We start from the raw sequence: 13150 nt of genomic DNA on the forward strand, positions 1-13150 counted from the left end.
GCCTGACCGGGGTGGGGAGGGACGGGAAGGGAGGGGGTTTCCACCCCACACCGCCCCCGGCGACCGCCGGGCCGCAGCTGGCTCTTCCCTCTTCAAACCCCCGGGAGAGGCGGGCGGGGAGGTGCCGCCGACTCGCTCAGCCCCGGCGAGCTGCGGAGGGGTGGTACCGGGGGTCGCTGGCCTTGAGTGAGTGGCAGAAACCGGCCTCCCCCCGCCCGGAGACCCGCCGCCGGGGGAGGGCGTATTGGTTGGGGGTGCCGGTGGCGGCCTAATGGCTGCTGCCGCTTTCGGTTACGTGGGGCCGGCTTTGCTGATGTCGGCACAGCGAAGGAGGTTCGTTTGTAGCGGATCCCGGTTTACTCTGTGTAACGGTGGTGGCTGTTTGTGTCTTGGCCGGGTAGAATGCTCTCTCGGCTTGTGTTTATGCTATATGGTCGTAATCTGTAAATGACTATATAAATGGTGGTGGATTGCGTGTCAGTGACTCTAACTCAAAGGTTCTTCGCCAAAGAAGGGCTCAGGCAAGTCATTTTCTTGCAGTTTATGATGAATTGATTCATTTTATCAAATGTTAACGAGGTAGCTGACTTACTGGGAAAGCTAGCACTGTGTGGTATAAAAGGGCACATTGCTTGGAGAGAGAACTACTTATCCGACAGGTTTCATCTCTGAGAGAGAACTTGCTTCTAGGTGATTTCTATGGAAAACAGCGTTGATCTGATGCTGTTCATTGTCAGTGGATGTTAGAACAAAGGTAGCTTTTTTTTTTTTTTAAGCAAAAATGACACACCCTGAAACTACTTTCCCCAAGACCTGTGGAGGCCAGTGGCTGATGCAAAAATTTGTGGTAAATATCAAGTCAGTCCTGGAAAGCACTTTTGATATTCCTGAAACTCGAGTTCATTCAAGTACGTTTTAACAGTGCCAAATCAAGATGCGAAAGATGCCAGCTGTATCCATGCAGCGAGATTGTATCCTGAAAAGCAGTTGTCCTGGAAAAGAGCCTATGTTAAGGAGCAGAAGGGTGTGTGGTTTGTTACTGTTGAGGCTAGAACTGGAATATGACACACAGTTTTGATTTTTTGGGGGGGGGGGCTACGGGGACAACACACCAAAAACCCTGCAGTGAAGAGATTTGATAATCACTCACACTCGGGGTGAGTATGTTTATTTCATCCAAAACAGATAAAAATAATTAAGCTGATAATTCCTGAGTATATAACTTTGGTAGGAGGAGAACACAGGTATTCTTTATATAGCTTTTACAGCTAGTTTGGGAAGACTTCTGAAGAATTGATAATTGGAAGCTAAAGCTATAAATGAGAAATAAAGCACACTTTAAAAAATGAGGATAACATGCTGAGAATGGGCTCCACAGCTCTCAAGAAAGTTGAGAGGCAACTGTGGAAGATATGTTTTAATTATTTGGAGCTGCTGGACTAATACATCTTCTGCAAGATTCACAGGGTAGGATGGTGTGGACAGGAGTAATCTTTGGCAATGGAGACTCGCTGTTCTCCACTGATTTTGTATCACAGCTGGCACACAAACAAGCCACCTCAGAAGTGATAGATGTCTGCTGGTTTGGAACCATCTGCCTGTGATGTGGTTACCATCTGAAGTGATTAGGTCTGGTCTTGGTGGGGAGGCAGCTGTGAAACTGAATGGCCTGTCATGGGTGGAAGACTGGAACAGATTACAGTTCCTTATGGCTTTATATTTTACAGGTTTTGGAAACTGGTAAGACCTCTATTTTGAAGAATATTTTTTTCTGGTAGTTGATAATTTATAGCAAATGCAACATTTTGGTTGACACTCTTAATTCAATCTGTCCGGAAATTCTGAAAACTAAAAATCTGACTTCTCTCCTTTTTGTCAGTCAAAATGGATGTGGGAAGGGGCAGAAAGATTACCAAATCTCACGTAGCTACTAGTGATGTAACTGTTGTTTTTTTCCCTTCAGTCTGTTTACCAATTGTCTTTGTTCTCCCAATGAATAAACATGCAGGTCGGACTAAATGATTGCATGGTACGTAAGTGCATCAGTGCAGCTGCTGAGAAGGCATTAAAGATAGGGAAAGGCCAGCTATAAAATGTTGACGCTTAATGCCTGAAGGTAGAAGCTGCAGAAATCTGCATATGTTAGAAAACATTTAGAAGCTGTCAAAGATTTGGTCTCTCTTCCATTTTATCTGTATAGCTATGTTGGGTAGTTATACTTATGTGGGCAGAAATCTTGTTGTAGATGAGGTTATGCTGGTAGGTATTAGTCATGTTACAGTGACAAAAGAACTTCTTTGCTGGGAGAGCCATGCCACCCAGTGGAAATGCAGCAGAGCCTGTTGCGTCTAGAAAGCATTTTTCTGTGTTTGAAAGATAATCTTGGAGACAGGAACTAAATTGGGCACATCAAGTGTTCGAAAAATGTCATACAACTCAAAAAAAAAAAAAACCAACAAACGCAAACCAAAAAAAACCCCAGGCAGTTGATGCTTAGTTTTGGATAGCATTTAGTAAAAGAGAGAAAAACTGTTTTGGACAGCTCCTTCTAATGAGGGTCCCTGAGGACTGATGATGGATAAAAGCCAGGAAAGGCAAGAGCATGGGAAAAAATGCTGCTGCATCCATCAGTTTCAGTTGGGCTGGATGTGATCAGAGAGGGTTTAGAGCTTAAAAAACACTGTGGAAGCTGTTTAGTAGGACAGATTTAGTATGCCACATGTAGCATCACGCTTCCAGAAATGGGGTTTTCACAGACCTCTCTGAAAATCGCCAGCTGGTCTTGAACGCTGTTGGTAGACCTAGCCTGCCAGTGCCATGTCAGAGGAGTGCTTCCTAACCTTTCTCCAGCCTGCGGCACAGAGCCCAGCAGGCTTGCTTGTCTCGTCTACCTGCTGTTCATTTTTGGGAGCAGCTCGTGGGTGTCCAGGAGGGCTTGGACTGTGGTCTGAAGATTTGGCTGTGTATGGTTTCTGGGTAGGTGCAGTGGAAGTCCTTCATGCCGTCTCATTGCTTTTCAGGGTAAAGGATGAGAGAGATTCTGCTCCTAGATGCCTTTTTTGCAGATGTCAGTCTCTCCCTCGCATCTGGCCAAATGTGTTCTCAGAGGTGGCTGAGAAATGGTGCCCTGACCAGCCGATCTGGAGCTGGCAGGCTCTGCGCTTCTGGAAAGCAGGGGATGTTTCCAGGGGCGGCGGCCTTCAGAAAACAAAGGAAATCTTATCTTACAGCACACTGGATGCGAGCAGGCCTTCAGTTTGAATGCTGCCAGTTCTGTAGTCTTTTTACTCCCAGCCAAATTACTTAAACTCCTGAATGCTCTTTCCACTCACTCTTTCTCCCCCCCCAAGTCCAGGAAAGAGTAGTTGGAAGTAGAGTTTAAATGTGGCAAATGGACAGCTATTACATGAATCGGCTTTTCTCTGCTCATGTCAGTGCTTGCGCAGTGCTCTTCTAGGAAAGCTTCAAGAGAAAATGAGAGTCCATTTGTTAACTCTGTTGACTCTAGAAATCTAGTCAAGGCACCATGCAGTACATTCTTCTAAAATCTTGAGCCCACGCGTGACCAGTGGGGACTTTAAAATGGAGTTACATGGAGGTCTTCTGTCTGACAGTGTCTCTGAGTCCAATTTGTGAGCATGTGAATACCTTGGGCAATACAAATATAATTGATATTTCTGTAAGGTTTTGATTGAAGTGCTTTATACTAGTGTTGAATGACTTGAATGGAATATGGATTCTAGGTTTAAGTACAAATTAGTTCATATGTTCTCTGAATGCATCTAATGGTAATTTCAGTTTCTTTTTTCTTAAATGAAGGTGGCAGTACCCAGATTAAATGTATGTTTAAAAAATGTCCCTGAAGTAGGCCATCCTGTCTGTGAGAGGATCCTTGACATGCTTGGCATTGACTCAGTTATGCTAAATGTTGCCAACAAATGTTGCTCTTGTCTGCTTGCCAAAGTAAAAAAGCCACTAAATCTCATTATAAGCTATGCTTAACTACACTTTTTTTCATAAGTCATGCAGTAGAATTGTTTCCTTAATTTTCATGTCACAGAAGTATTTTTGAAATTACCTACTGACAAATATTGGGGGTATTTGTTGATATTTTGTAAGCAGGCCTGTTTCAACTGTATTCATCCACTGCTTTGACTTGAATTTACTACTCTCTGTCACTTTTGTGACAGATCATGGGATTTTCTTCTGAGTTCTCCTTCAGGTTTGTTTCCTTTCTTCCTTCTCTCCCTTGCGGCATATGTTTGAACTTCTTCTGTGAGCTTTTTTTCAGTCTCTTGTAGATCTGTTTTTCAGTTGGTCTTATTCCATCTCTCCATCTGCCTAAAGAAAGGATGATTCTCTTGGCCTGTTTTGCTGTTGCTTTTTGTTAACCTGGTTTTGTTTGGGTTTTTTTCTTATGAATACATCTACATGTGCACTTACGTAAAAAGTTATTTTTGTACTTGTCTGTATATTAATGATTTATTTCCTATATTTTATGGGTTATATTAAATAGCTTCTATGTCTATATAGGTAAATTGAACTACAATGCCAGTAAAAAGCACATATCAACCTCTGATTATTATTGAGCATGGTACATTGCAAAAACTAATGAACTCTTTTAACATCAGAGGTATTTATTGAAGAGAAATTGAGCTTTTTCTGGTAGATGTCTCTTGAACAGCTCAGCTGTTAAAAATGGGAGCAGAAACCACTTTCCTGATGTAATTCAGTTGGTTTCTCAACTTTAAACAAATAGTCATCTATCTGAACAGTCTACCTCATCTGATACAGATATTTGTACTTACTTGAAGGAACTACTGCTGTGTATTGGGTTTGTGTGGCAAGGTTTTGGTAGCAGGGGTGGCTACAGGGGTGGCTTCTGCGGCAAGCTGCTAGAAGCTTCCCCTATGTCCAGCAGAGCCAATGCCAGCTGGCTCTAAGGTGGACCTGCCAAGGCCAAGCCCATCAGTGACAGTGGTAGCACCTCTAAGATAACAGATTTGAGAAAGGGGAAAAGTTGCTGTGCAACAGCAACTGCAGCCAGAGAGAGGAGTGAGAATATGTGAGAGCAACAATCCTTGGTGCAGACCTCCAGGTCAGTGCAGAAGGAGGGGAGGAGATGCTCCAGGTGCCAGAGTAGGGATTCCCCTGCAGCCCGTGGGGAAGACCATGGTGAGGAGGCAGGCTGTTCCTTGCAGCCCAGGGAGGTCCACGGGGGAGCAGATCTCCACCTGCAGCCCGGGGAGGACCCCACGCTGGAGCAGGGGGATGCCCAAAGGAGGCTGTGACCCCGTGGGAAGCCTGCGCTGGAGCAGGCTCCTGGCAGGACCTGTGGCCCCATGGAGAGAGGAGCCCACGCTGGAGCAGGTTTTCTGTCAGGACTTGTGACCCCGTGGGACACCCACGCTGGAGCAGTCTGTGCCTGAAGGACTGCAGCCTGTGGAAGGGACCCACGCTGGAGCAGTTCGTGAAGAACTGCAGCCTGTGGGAAGGACCCACATTGGAGAAGTTCGTGGAGGACTGTCTCCCATGGGAGGGACCCCACGCTGGACCAGGGGAAGAGTGTGAGGAGTCCTGCCCCTGAAAAGGACGAAGCGGCAGAGACAATGTGCAATGAACTGACCGTAACCCCCATTCCCTGTCCCCCTGTGCCGCGGGGCGGGTAGGTAGAGAATCTGGGAGTGAAGCTGTGCCCAGGAAGAAGGGAGGGGTGGAGGGAAGGTATTTGGTTTTATTTCTCATTACCCTACTCTGGTTGATTGGTAATAAATTAAGTTAATTTTCCCGAAGTTGAGTCTGTTTTGCCTGTGATGGTAATTGCTTGAGTGATCTCTCCCTGTCCTTATCTCGATTCATGCGCCTTTTGTTATATTTTCTCTCACCTGTTCAGGTGGGGGGGGGGGGGGGATAGAACAGCTTTGGTGGGCACCTGGTGTTCAGCCAGGGATAACCCACCACATGCTGTTATAAGCTAATGCTGGAGCTTTAACAAACCTTTGGATTCATGCAATTAGGCACTGACTTCCACCAGGGTGCTAACTTTGTAGGTAGGTATTTCTTAAAAGGTTTATTTAAATTATGAGGTATTTCTTGCAAGGTTTATTTAAATTATTAGGTGTAACCTGAGAAGTTCACTGTGTTTCCACAGGGGTCTGGGTTGCTCGGAGTGGTCATAAATAACTTGGGAAATGAGATGAGCAGTGTCTTGTTGATATGAAGCCATTCAGGAAAGAAAGGATTAGGTAATAAAATGGCAGATATAATTCAATGTTGATAAATCTGATGTAATTCAGAGTAGATAAATGTAGACTGGTGCACATAATTTCATATATAAAATGATGGGCTGACCCTTAACACTGAGGAATGAAATATTGCCACAATAGTGTCAGTTCCGTAGTGATCAAAAAGCAGATGAAACATTAGGAAGTATTAGGAAGGAAATAGAAGACAAACCAGAACATAATTATGAAACTGTATAAATCAATGGTTATCTCACATCTTGAATTCTGTGTGGTTCTTTCTTGTCATTCATCTCAAAAGATACAAAAGAATTGGAAAAGCCTCAAAGAGAAGCAGAGAGCGTAATCAAAGGTATGGAATAGCTGCTGCACAAGGGTCAATGAAATAAGCTAGAGCTCGCAGCCTGGAGAAGGAACAGCTAAAAGAAAATGGTAAAAATCTGTAGAATAATGATCAGCATGGGTAGGGTGGATAAGAATAGACTTGCTGTTTTCCTCAGCTGCAAGAATGAAGGAGCAACAACTGAAACTAGTAAGATCCAGGTTTAGAACAAAAAAGAAGGGGCCTTTTTGTTTAACAAATAGCAGCCCTGTGGAGTTCCTTGCCAATGGATGTTGTAGGTACAAGCAGGGAAACCAGATGTGTTTGTGGAAAAGAAGTTATATGAGGGCTGTTATTCCACAGAAATTGCCTACAACTTAGGAAGTCTCTGAGCTTGGTATCACTGAAGTATTGGGGTGACTGTCATCCCTGTTCTTATTCTTCCCTGCTGGTCATTGTTGAAGATAAAATGGGATGCTGAGCTGAATGGCCCCTTGTTCTGATCCAGTACTGTCCTAAGATTAGGAATAGATAGTAATAAACTCACAATACAGTTTCAGAGATTACTCTAGTTTATATGAACGTTATGTAGTTTATAATCTAATGGACCATATAAAGCTATTTGTTACAGGCTCTCTGTGCAGACCTCCATCCCTGAGACCAGTCTCTGTGTTAAAAGTCAGGTCTTCACCATCAACAAGGAAAACCAAGGATTGTTTTTCATGAGGGTCAACTTGGCAGTAGTATTTGTGCTCTTCACTTATATTTTGCATTTTTCCTCCTCTTATGTTCCTCTCTATCTCCTACAGTCTCCCCTAAAACCTTCTGGCTGTCCTGGGGCACATCTACCTATTTCACCAGCTTTTGGTCATCTTTTTAACAGTTATTCACCTCTACTCTGTATTTGTTGTCAGTTAGTCAAACTGAGTGTAACTCAGCTGCCCTTTTGCATGGCTAATAAAGATTGACAAAGCCAGTCGGTGTTCATTGTGGTGAAGCTCTGGAAAGCTTTAAGTGCAGTAGTTGCCTTCATGAAAAGATAGCACATGACTCATTGGTCCCTGTTTTCAGTGCTTCTTGTAAGTGTTGAGAGGTTAGAAGTTAGGTATGCATTAATGACACCTTTGCCATGTCTACATTCAGTTAAGGCTAGCTAGCTAGAGTCAGTGAACATAAATAAGATCATCCACTACCTTTAATGTGTTTTGAAATAATTGGGGGATAAAGCATCAGCAAACTGCAGTTCCTGTATTTCTGACAGTAAGATTTGCGTGGGGATTTAATCTTGTTTTGGTTTAGATGCATTAACTTTACCTGCAAGCAGCCTGCCATACCTTTTCTGAGTCCTGGTTTAGAAAAGACCTTGAATACTTTACAGGCGTTGCTGTCTTGGTAGGCTGCGTCCTTGGTATGAATACTTGAAATATTTTTTTCTTAGTATAATGTGACACATTTAACCTTATGTGTCAGTCCTGTCTGAGATGAGACAGGTAGAGGCTGAAGACTTTCCTTTTTGTGAGAACTTTCTCAAGAGGAAAGTATTTGGGTAGCGCGTATCTTTGTGGGCCAGAGTCATTAAAACAAAGCCAATGCTAAGAGCTGCTGCCAGTTCAACACTTGCTGTGGTTTGAATGAGACAAATGTAGAGTTTGTCTCATGAACTCTTGCTTGAAATACTTTTATTATTTTCAACAAATTTCACTTTATCTTACCTTACTTTTCAGCAAAATGTCTGGAACTGATGATTTTTCGGTAAGTAACAGTTTTTCTTTCCTGAAGATCAGCCAGTTGTGTTACTTCATTCTAAAAGTTGACATACTTTTTCAAGAAGAAGGGGAGCTTACAGTTGAGAGGCGATTTCCTCTGTATTGCAGTTGTGGTGTTTTCCTTTTGGGTAGATGTAGCAATCTGTGGACTAAACATGAAGCTGCTAGGTGCCTTGTGGGTTCTCTTCTGCTGTGATATTAACAAGGGAGTTGTGCTTTAATAGTGTCAGAATAGCTGTAATGGAAACCTATGAAAATCTTTTCTTTTCGGATTTGCGCTGAAATTGCTTATTGCTATGTGTGGTAGGTCACCTTTTATCTTTGGTTTTCTAACTGCAGCATGTCAGAATGCCTCTTCTCCCTTAACGATAGAAGCTGCACAAAAATGAACGTAATGCTCTCTGTGCAGCAACAAAGAGCTCTTCTCCTCCTGTTTTGGCAACTGAAACGTATACACATAGTGGGTGAATGTCTGCAACCAGTAAGTCCTGTAGGCATTTTATGTTCTCACTGATGCTTTATCTTTTAGTTGGCAGATGCTTTACCAGATCAGTCGCCTGCTAAAACCTCCAAAGTGAGCAGTACAAAACCTGGTCAACAGCCTGGTCAGCCACCGCAGGGTTGGCCAACTTCGAATCCTTGGAACAACCCAAGTGCTCCCCCTACGGCGCCAGCCGGACTGCCACCAAATACGTCCGCTTCCAGCGTGCCATTCGGACCTCCACCAACAGGAATGTATCCTTCAATGCCCCCTGGACCGCCTGCTCCATTTCCTCCTCCTCCTACTGGACCCTCTTGCCCTCCTCCTGGTGGTCCATATCCACCCCCAACTGTGCCAGGTCCTGTCCCACCAGGGCAATATCCTCCACCAAATATGCCCTTTCCAGAGCTTCCAAGACCTTATGGTGGTCCAACAGAGCCAGCTGCACCTCCTGCTCCCGTTGGGCCATGGGGATCCATGCCCTCTGGAGCATGGGGACCAACAATGGGAGGGCAGTATCCTGCACCTAGCATGCCATATCCACCCCCAGGGCCATATTCCGCTCCTACCCAGACTCCAGGGGCTGCACCAACAGTACCATGGGGTACGGTCCCACCTGGAACATGGGGACCTTCACCGCCAGGTCCATTTCCTCCACCCACAGGATCATATCCAGCTCCAGGACTATATCCTACGCCCCCTAATCCTTTTCAAGTGCCATCTGGTCCTGCTGGTGCTCCATCAATGCCTGGTGGTCCCCATGTGAGTATTTAATTTTGGTCTTGAATTACTCTAAAATGTTACACTTTTAAGCATGGAAATTGTGTTGCATAAGACCTGTTAGTGCAGGTAAGGAATTTCAGCACATCTGTCTTATTTCTGTAGTCAGCGGAATAATAGCCAACTTCTTAAACACTTAACTAAATATGCTAGGACAGTGAAATTATATCAAGTTGGAGTGCATCTAAGCATCACATTACAGTGGTCTTCCACTACTTGGAAAGCCTTCTCTAAAAGGCAAAAAAGGGGGGAAAGCCTTCTAATAATTGCTAAAAGAGAAAATATTCTAGTCTCTGTAATCTAGAGAGATTGCTTCTAGGGTACAGAGGGAGGGAATAACAAATTGTAAGGATGAATTTGTTTTTAATTAAGAATTTTTGTAACTGTGAATTAACTGCTTTGTGAAAAGCCTGTATTGACCATGAATTATTGTCTCTTGCAGCCTTACCGTTGAATACGTTCTGGGCAACAAAATACTGTAGCTTTCCACCTTCATCCACTACTTACAGAGATTTTTACGGTTTTTGTTTCAGTAATGTTTGGGGCTATGAAGAATACTTGCCTCTTGTACGTGCATTTGAGGTATGAAGGAGCAGTTTGCATAAATTTACCTTGCTCGTATGCTGGCATAATTGTTTGATTTAATGAATTTGGAAGAGCAGAAATAAAACTAACATCTGTGGTTCTTATGTTGGCAAGTATTCCTTGGAAAAATGGGAGTTGCCAAGTAAGGATTATAAAGAATCAGGCCCAAGGACTTAAAAAAAAAAAAAAAAGTTAATTCTTAAATTTCCATGAATGCTTTAAGTCTTGTTGCCAGACTTGTGCTGGTCACTGAATGGATGGATGGTCATATTTTGTCGCTTTTCAGGTTATTCTAAAATGTCAATAAAAAGTGTTTCAAGATTTTTGTCAAGAAATCAAATTTTTGAACATGCTACAGTAATTCAAACTAAAGAAACAGAGCATGTGAACTTGAAGGTTTTCTCAGCATTTTGTATATACTCAAAACAATTGCTCAGTCTGGGACTACGGAAGAGAAGATGCGCATTCGAAATACTTGGTCTGACTTGTCAGCACACTGTTCGTGTTCACAAACAGGCATTTATGTGCAAATTAAATAACCTGGATGTGCAGTTAACTTTGAATCAACAAATGTGAGTTTTATGCATGCAAATGAGGACATCATTTTGCCAGTTCTCATTCTGTGGTGGTTGGAAGTTTGGCTTGGTCTATGTAAAGAGAAACTGATTCCCACTTAGGTAAGGTACTTCCCTATTTCTAACCTGGGTTCTAGTCATTTAAAATTTGACCTTGCTGCTGGGTTGTGTAAACTTGGCAGACTTTTTCAGAGTCCCTGAAACTGAACTTGAGCTTAAAAGATAAAAAAACCCAACCTGACAATTCCCTTCCCAGCAGTTCTTGGCTTGGCGTTTAGTTCTGTCAGCTACAAAGATCCTTATTGCCACAGTTGAGAACGAGGAGGTCTCATCGGGCCTCTGCCAAATATTGTAATGGGGAGAAGTCCTCTGTTCTCAGCTCGGTGTCTGCATACCTCACTGAGTAAGTGTAATTTGGGAGTAATTGAATGTCTAGAAGCCTGTGCACTGCTGCGTAGCTGTCCCCCCTCTGAAGGGGCACTGCAGTAAGTTTTCATATTCCTGCCATATCTGTGCAAAGAGCATGCAAGGGGTTTGCTGCAATGCTAGTTTAGCATTACCAAGACACACAGCCATGTGTCAGTGAGGAGTTCTGGCACTCTTCGTGGTACTTCATAGCCTAGACTTTGACCATGGACAGTTTGTTTCATCCCCAGCTGGGGATATCCTAACTTAGCCTCTGTAGGTAGAATTAGGAACAAATTTTGCTTAACATGGTAGCTCATTAGGGAGTCTTTGTATCATGGAACTGTGAAAGCAAGTTAATTCTCTTCCAGTACCTTGTCGTGGCTTCCTGCATGCATGTGATGGACTACTTAAAAAAAACAAATGGGGTGACCTGGTGGTGATGCTTGTTAGTAGTCTTAGCCTTTATGGCAAAATCCTGCAATGTTTTTGCAGAAGAAAGCAGTCAGCTTGGCTGTGGCTGTTTTAATCTAATGTCATGAAAGCTAATAGCAAAGGTATGTGTCTTTTTTGTTTTAGGAAGACAATACTGGAGCTGAACAAAAAATACTTAACATTTCAGCTTAAAACCTAGCATCTGTAACCCTAGAATAGGAACCAAAAGTACAAGTCTTCACTAACCTTAAACAAGCCCCAGTTGTCCCCCAAACCAACTTGGCTTAGATCTTGGCAAGACTCATCAAAAACGTAAGAGAACACTGACTACATTTGCTCAAGTGCTTTTTTGATACCTGCAGCCTTAGATTATAAATCAATGTAATGAAAAAACATTTATTCCAAATGAATGGATCATGCAGTAGCAGCACTCCAGTTTGAAATTGCACTGGCCATATGTCTTTGCAGGGAATGGGAATAGGTAGGAAAGGATGAAGCAAACGTAGTGAGTAATGATTTTTGGAAAGGGGATTTGTAAAAGTAACTAGACTTCTAGGTTCTTCCTGAAATAGGCAGGATTTATTACTGGAACATTTAGGCTAAAATTCAGTATATATGGGATGTTTTTCAATGTATATTCGTATTTCTTGAGGTCATGAAAACTGTTTCATAACCCCTTTGTTTTTGTGAGCAAAGTTCTTTGCATAGCAGTGAAAAGGGTATACCTGTTAATCTATTGTGTAAAAACTCAAGTTGTCACTATATACCGTGTAGTAACTTTATCACATGTTATGTCAAGTGTGAGCAACTTCTGGCCTGAAGCTTTTGCAATGGAATTTGTACATTTCTATGCATCATTTGAGTTAAATTGCTGAGAAGTTCGTTTTGACTTGTGCTTTGAGATTGACATACTGCATTTGTTTACAATATGAAATATAAGCAATCACATCTTTAAAGTATAGATTATCACCTGCTGCTGTATTTTCTTTAGATGAAACAAATATTGCTGTATGATAGTGAGAAGCTATAAATACAGGATTTGATATTTTTTTGAAAATGCTGTCACTTTTGTATAAGATTAGACATTAAACGTATTTTCAAGACTGTTGTGTTTACTGTTTTTCAATTACTGCTTTTGACATGCTTGTGTAGACTTTTGCCTTGAATGAATAGTAAAAATAGGACATCCTTGATTTGCAAAGACTGAATATAAAATCAGAATTACTTGACTTCTGTGAGTGTTTTTCCTCTTCCTTTTGTGATTTTTGCAGTCTGTGCATAAGGCATATTAAATGTGGATGTGACTATTGCTCTATTGTAGCATGTCAGCCTCAGGTATCGCTTGTTCATAAACTGCCTTGTTAATCGAGAGAAAAAAAAAAAAAAGACCTGATCTTGTTCTAGAGGAGGAATGGGACTTATTTTTTACCTGTGAAGAGAGTGTGGTGTGGATTTTTTCCTGGCTCTGAACAGTTCCTGTGCTAGATTGACATATGTGGATGTGGTAAGTGGCCTGCAAACCAATGTTTTTTATATGCTTCTCAGGAGTTTGGTAGGAT

At 42.6% G+C, this 13150-nt stretch overlaps 1 protein-coding gene across 6 annotated transcripts in view; it reads left to right on the forward strand.

Moving 5' to 3' along the window:
• MAPK1IP1L (mitogen-activated protein kinase 1 interacting protein 1-like) overlaps window positions 1-12792 on the forward strand; it is a 12957-nt gene extending 165 nt beyond the window's left edge. The window contains exons 2-5 of one of the 6 annotated variants that reach the window (XM_010579804.1): window positions 777-1157; window positions 8289-8316; window positions 8860-9573; window positions 10034-12792. In XM_010579804.1, coding sequence (XP_010578106.1) covers window positions 8293-8316; window positions 8860-9573; window positions 10034-10045 — 750 coding nt within the window. In that variant the 5' untranslated portion in view covers window positions 777-1157; window positions 8289-8292 and the 3' untranslated portion in view covers window positions 10046-12792. Of the gene's footprint in view, window positions 1-776; window positions 1158-5646; window positions 5666-5923; window positions 8317-8859; window positions 9574-10033 lie in introns of those variants that run through there. The other 5 variants (XM_010579805.1, XM_010579802.1, XR_775160.1 and 2 more) reach the window with 5 other exon arrangements.
• The last annotated feature ends 358 nt before the right edge of the window (window positions 12793-13150 follow it).

Source organism: Haliaeetus leucocephalus, unplaced genomic scaffold, assembly GCF_000737465.1.
Source record: "Haliaeetus leucocephalus isolate CR32 unplaced genomic scaffold, Haliaeetus_leucocephalus-4.0 Scaffold678, whole genome shotgun sequence".
Taxonomy (NCBI): domain Eukaryota; kingdom Metazoa; phylum Chordata; class Aves; order Accipitriformes; family Accipitridae; genus Haliaeetus; species Haliaeetus leucocephalus.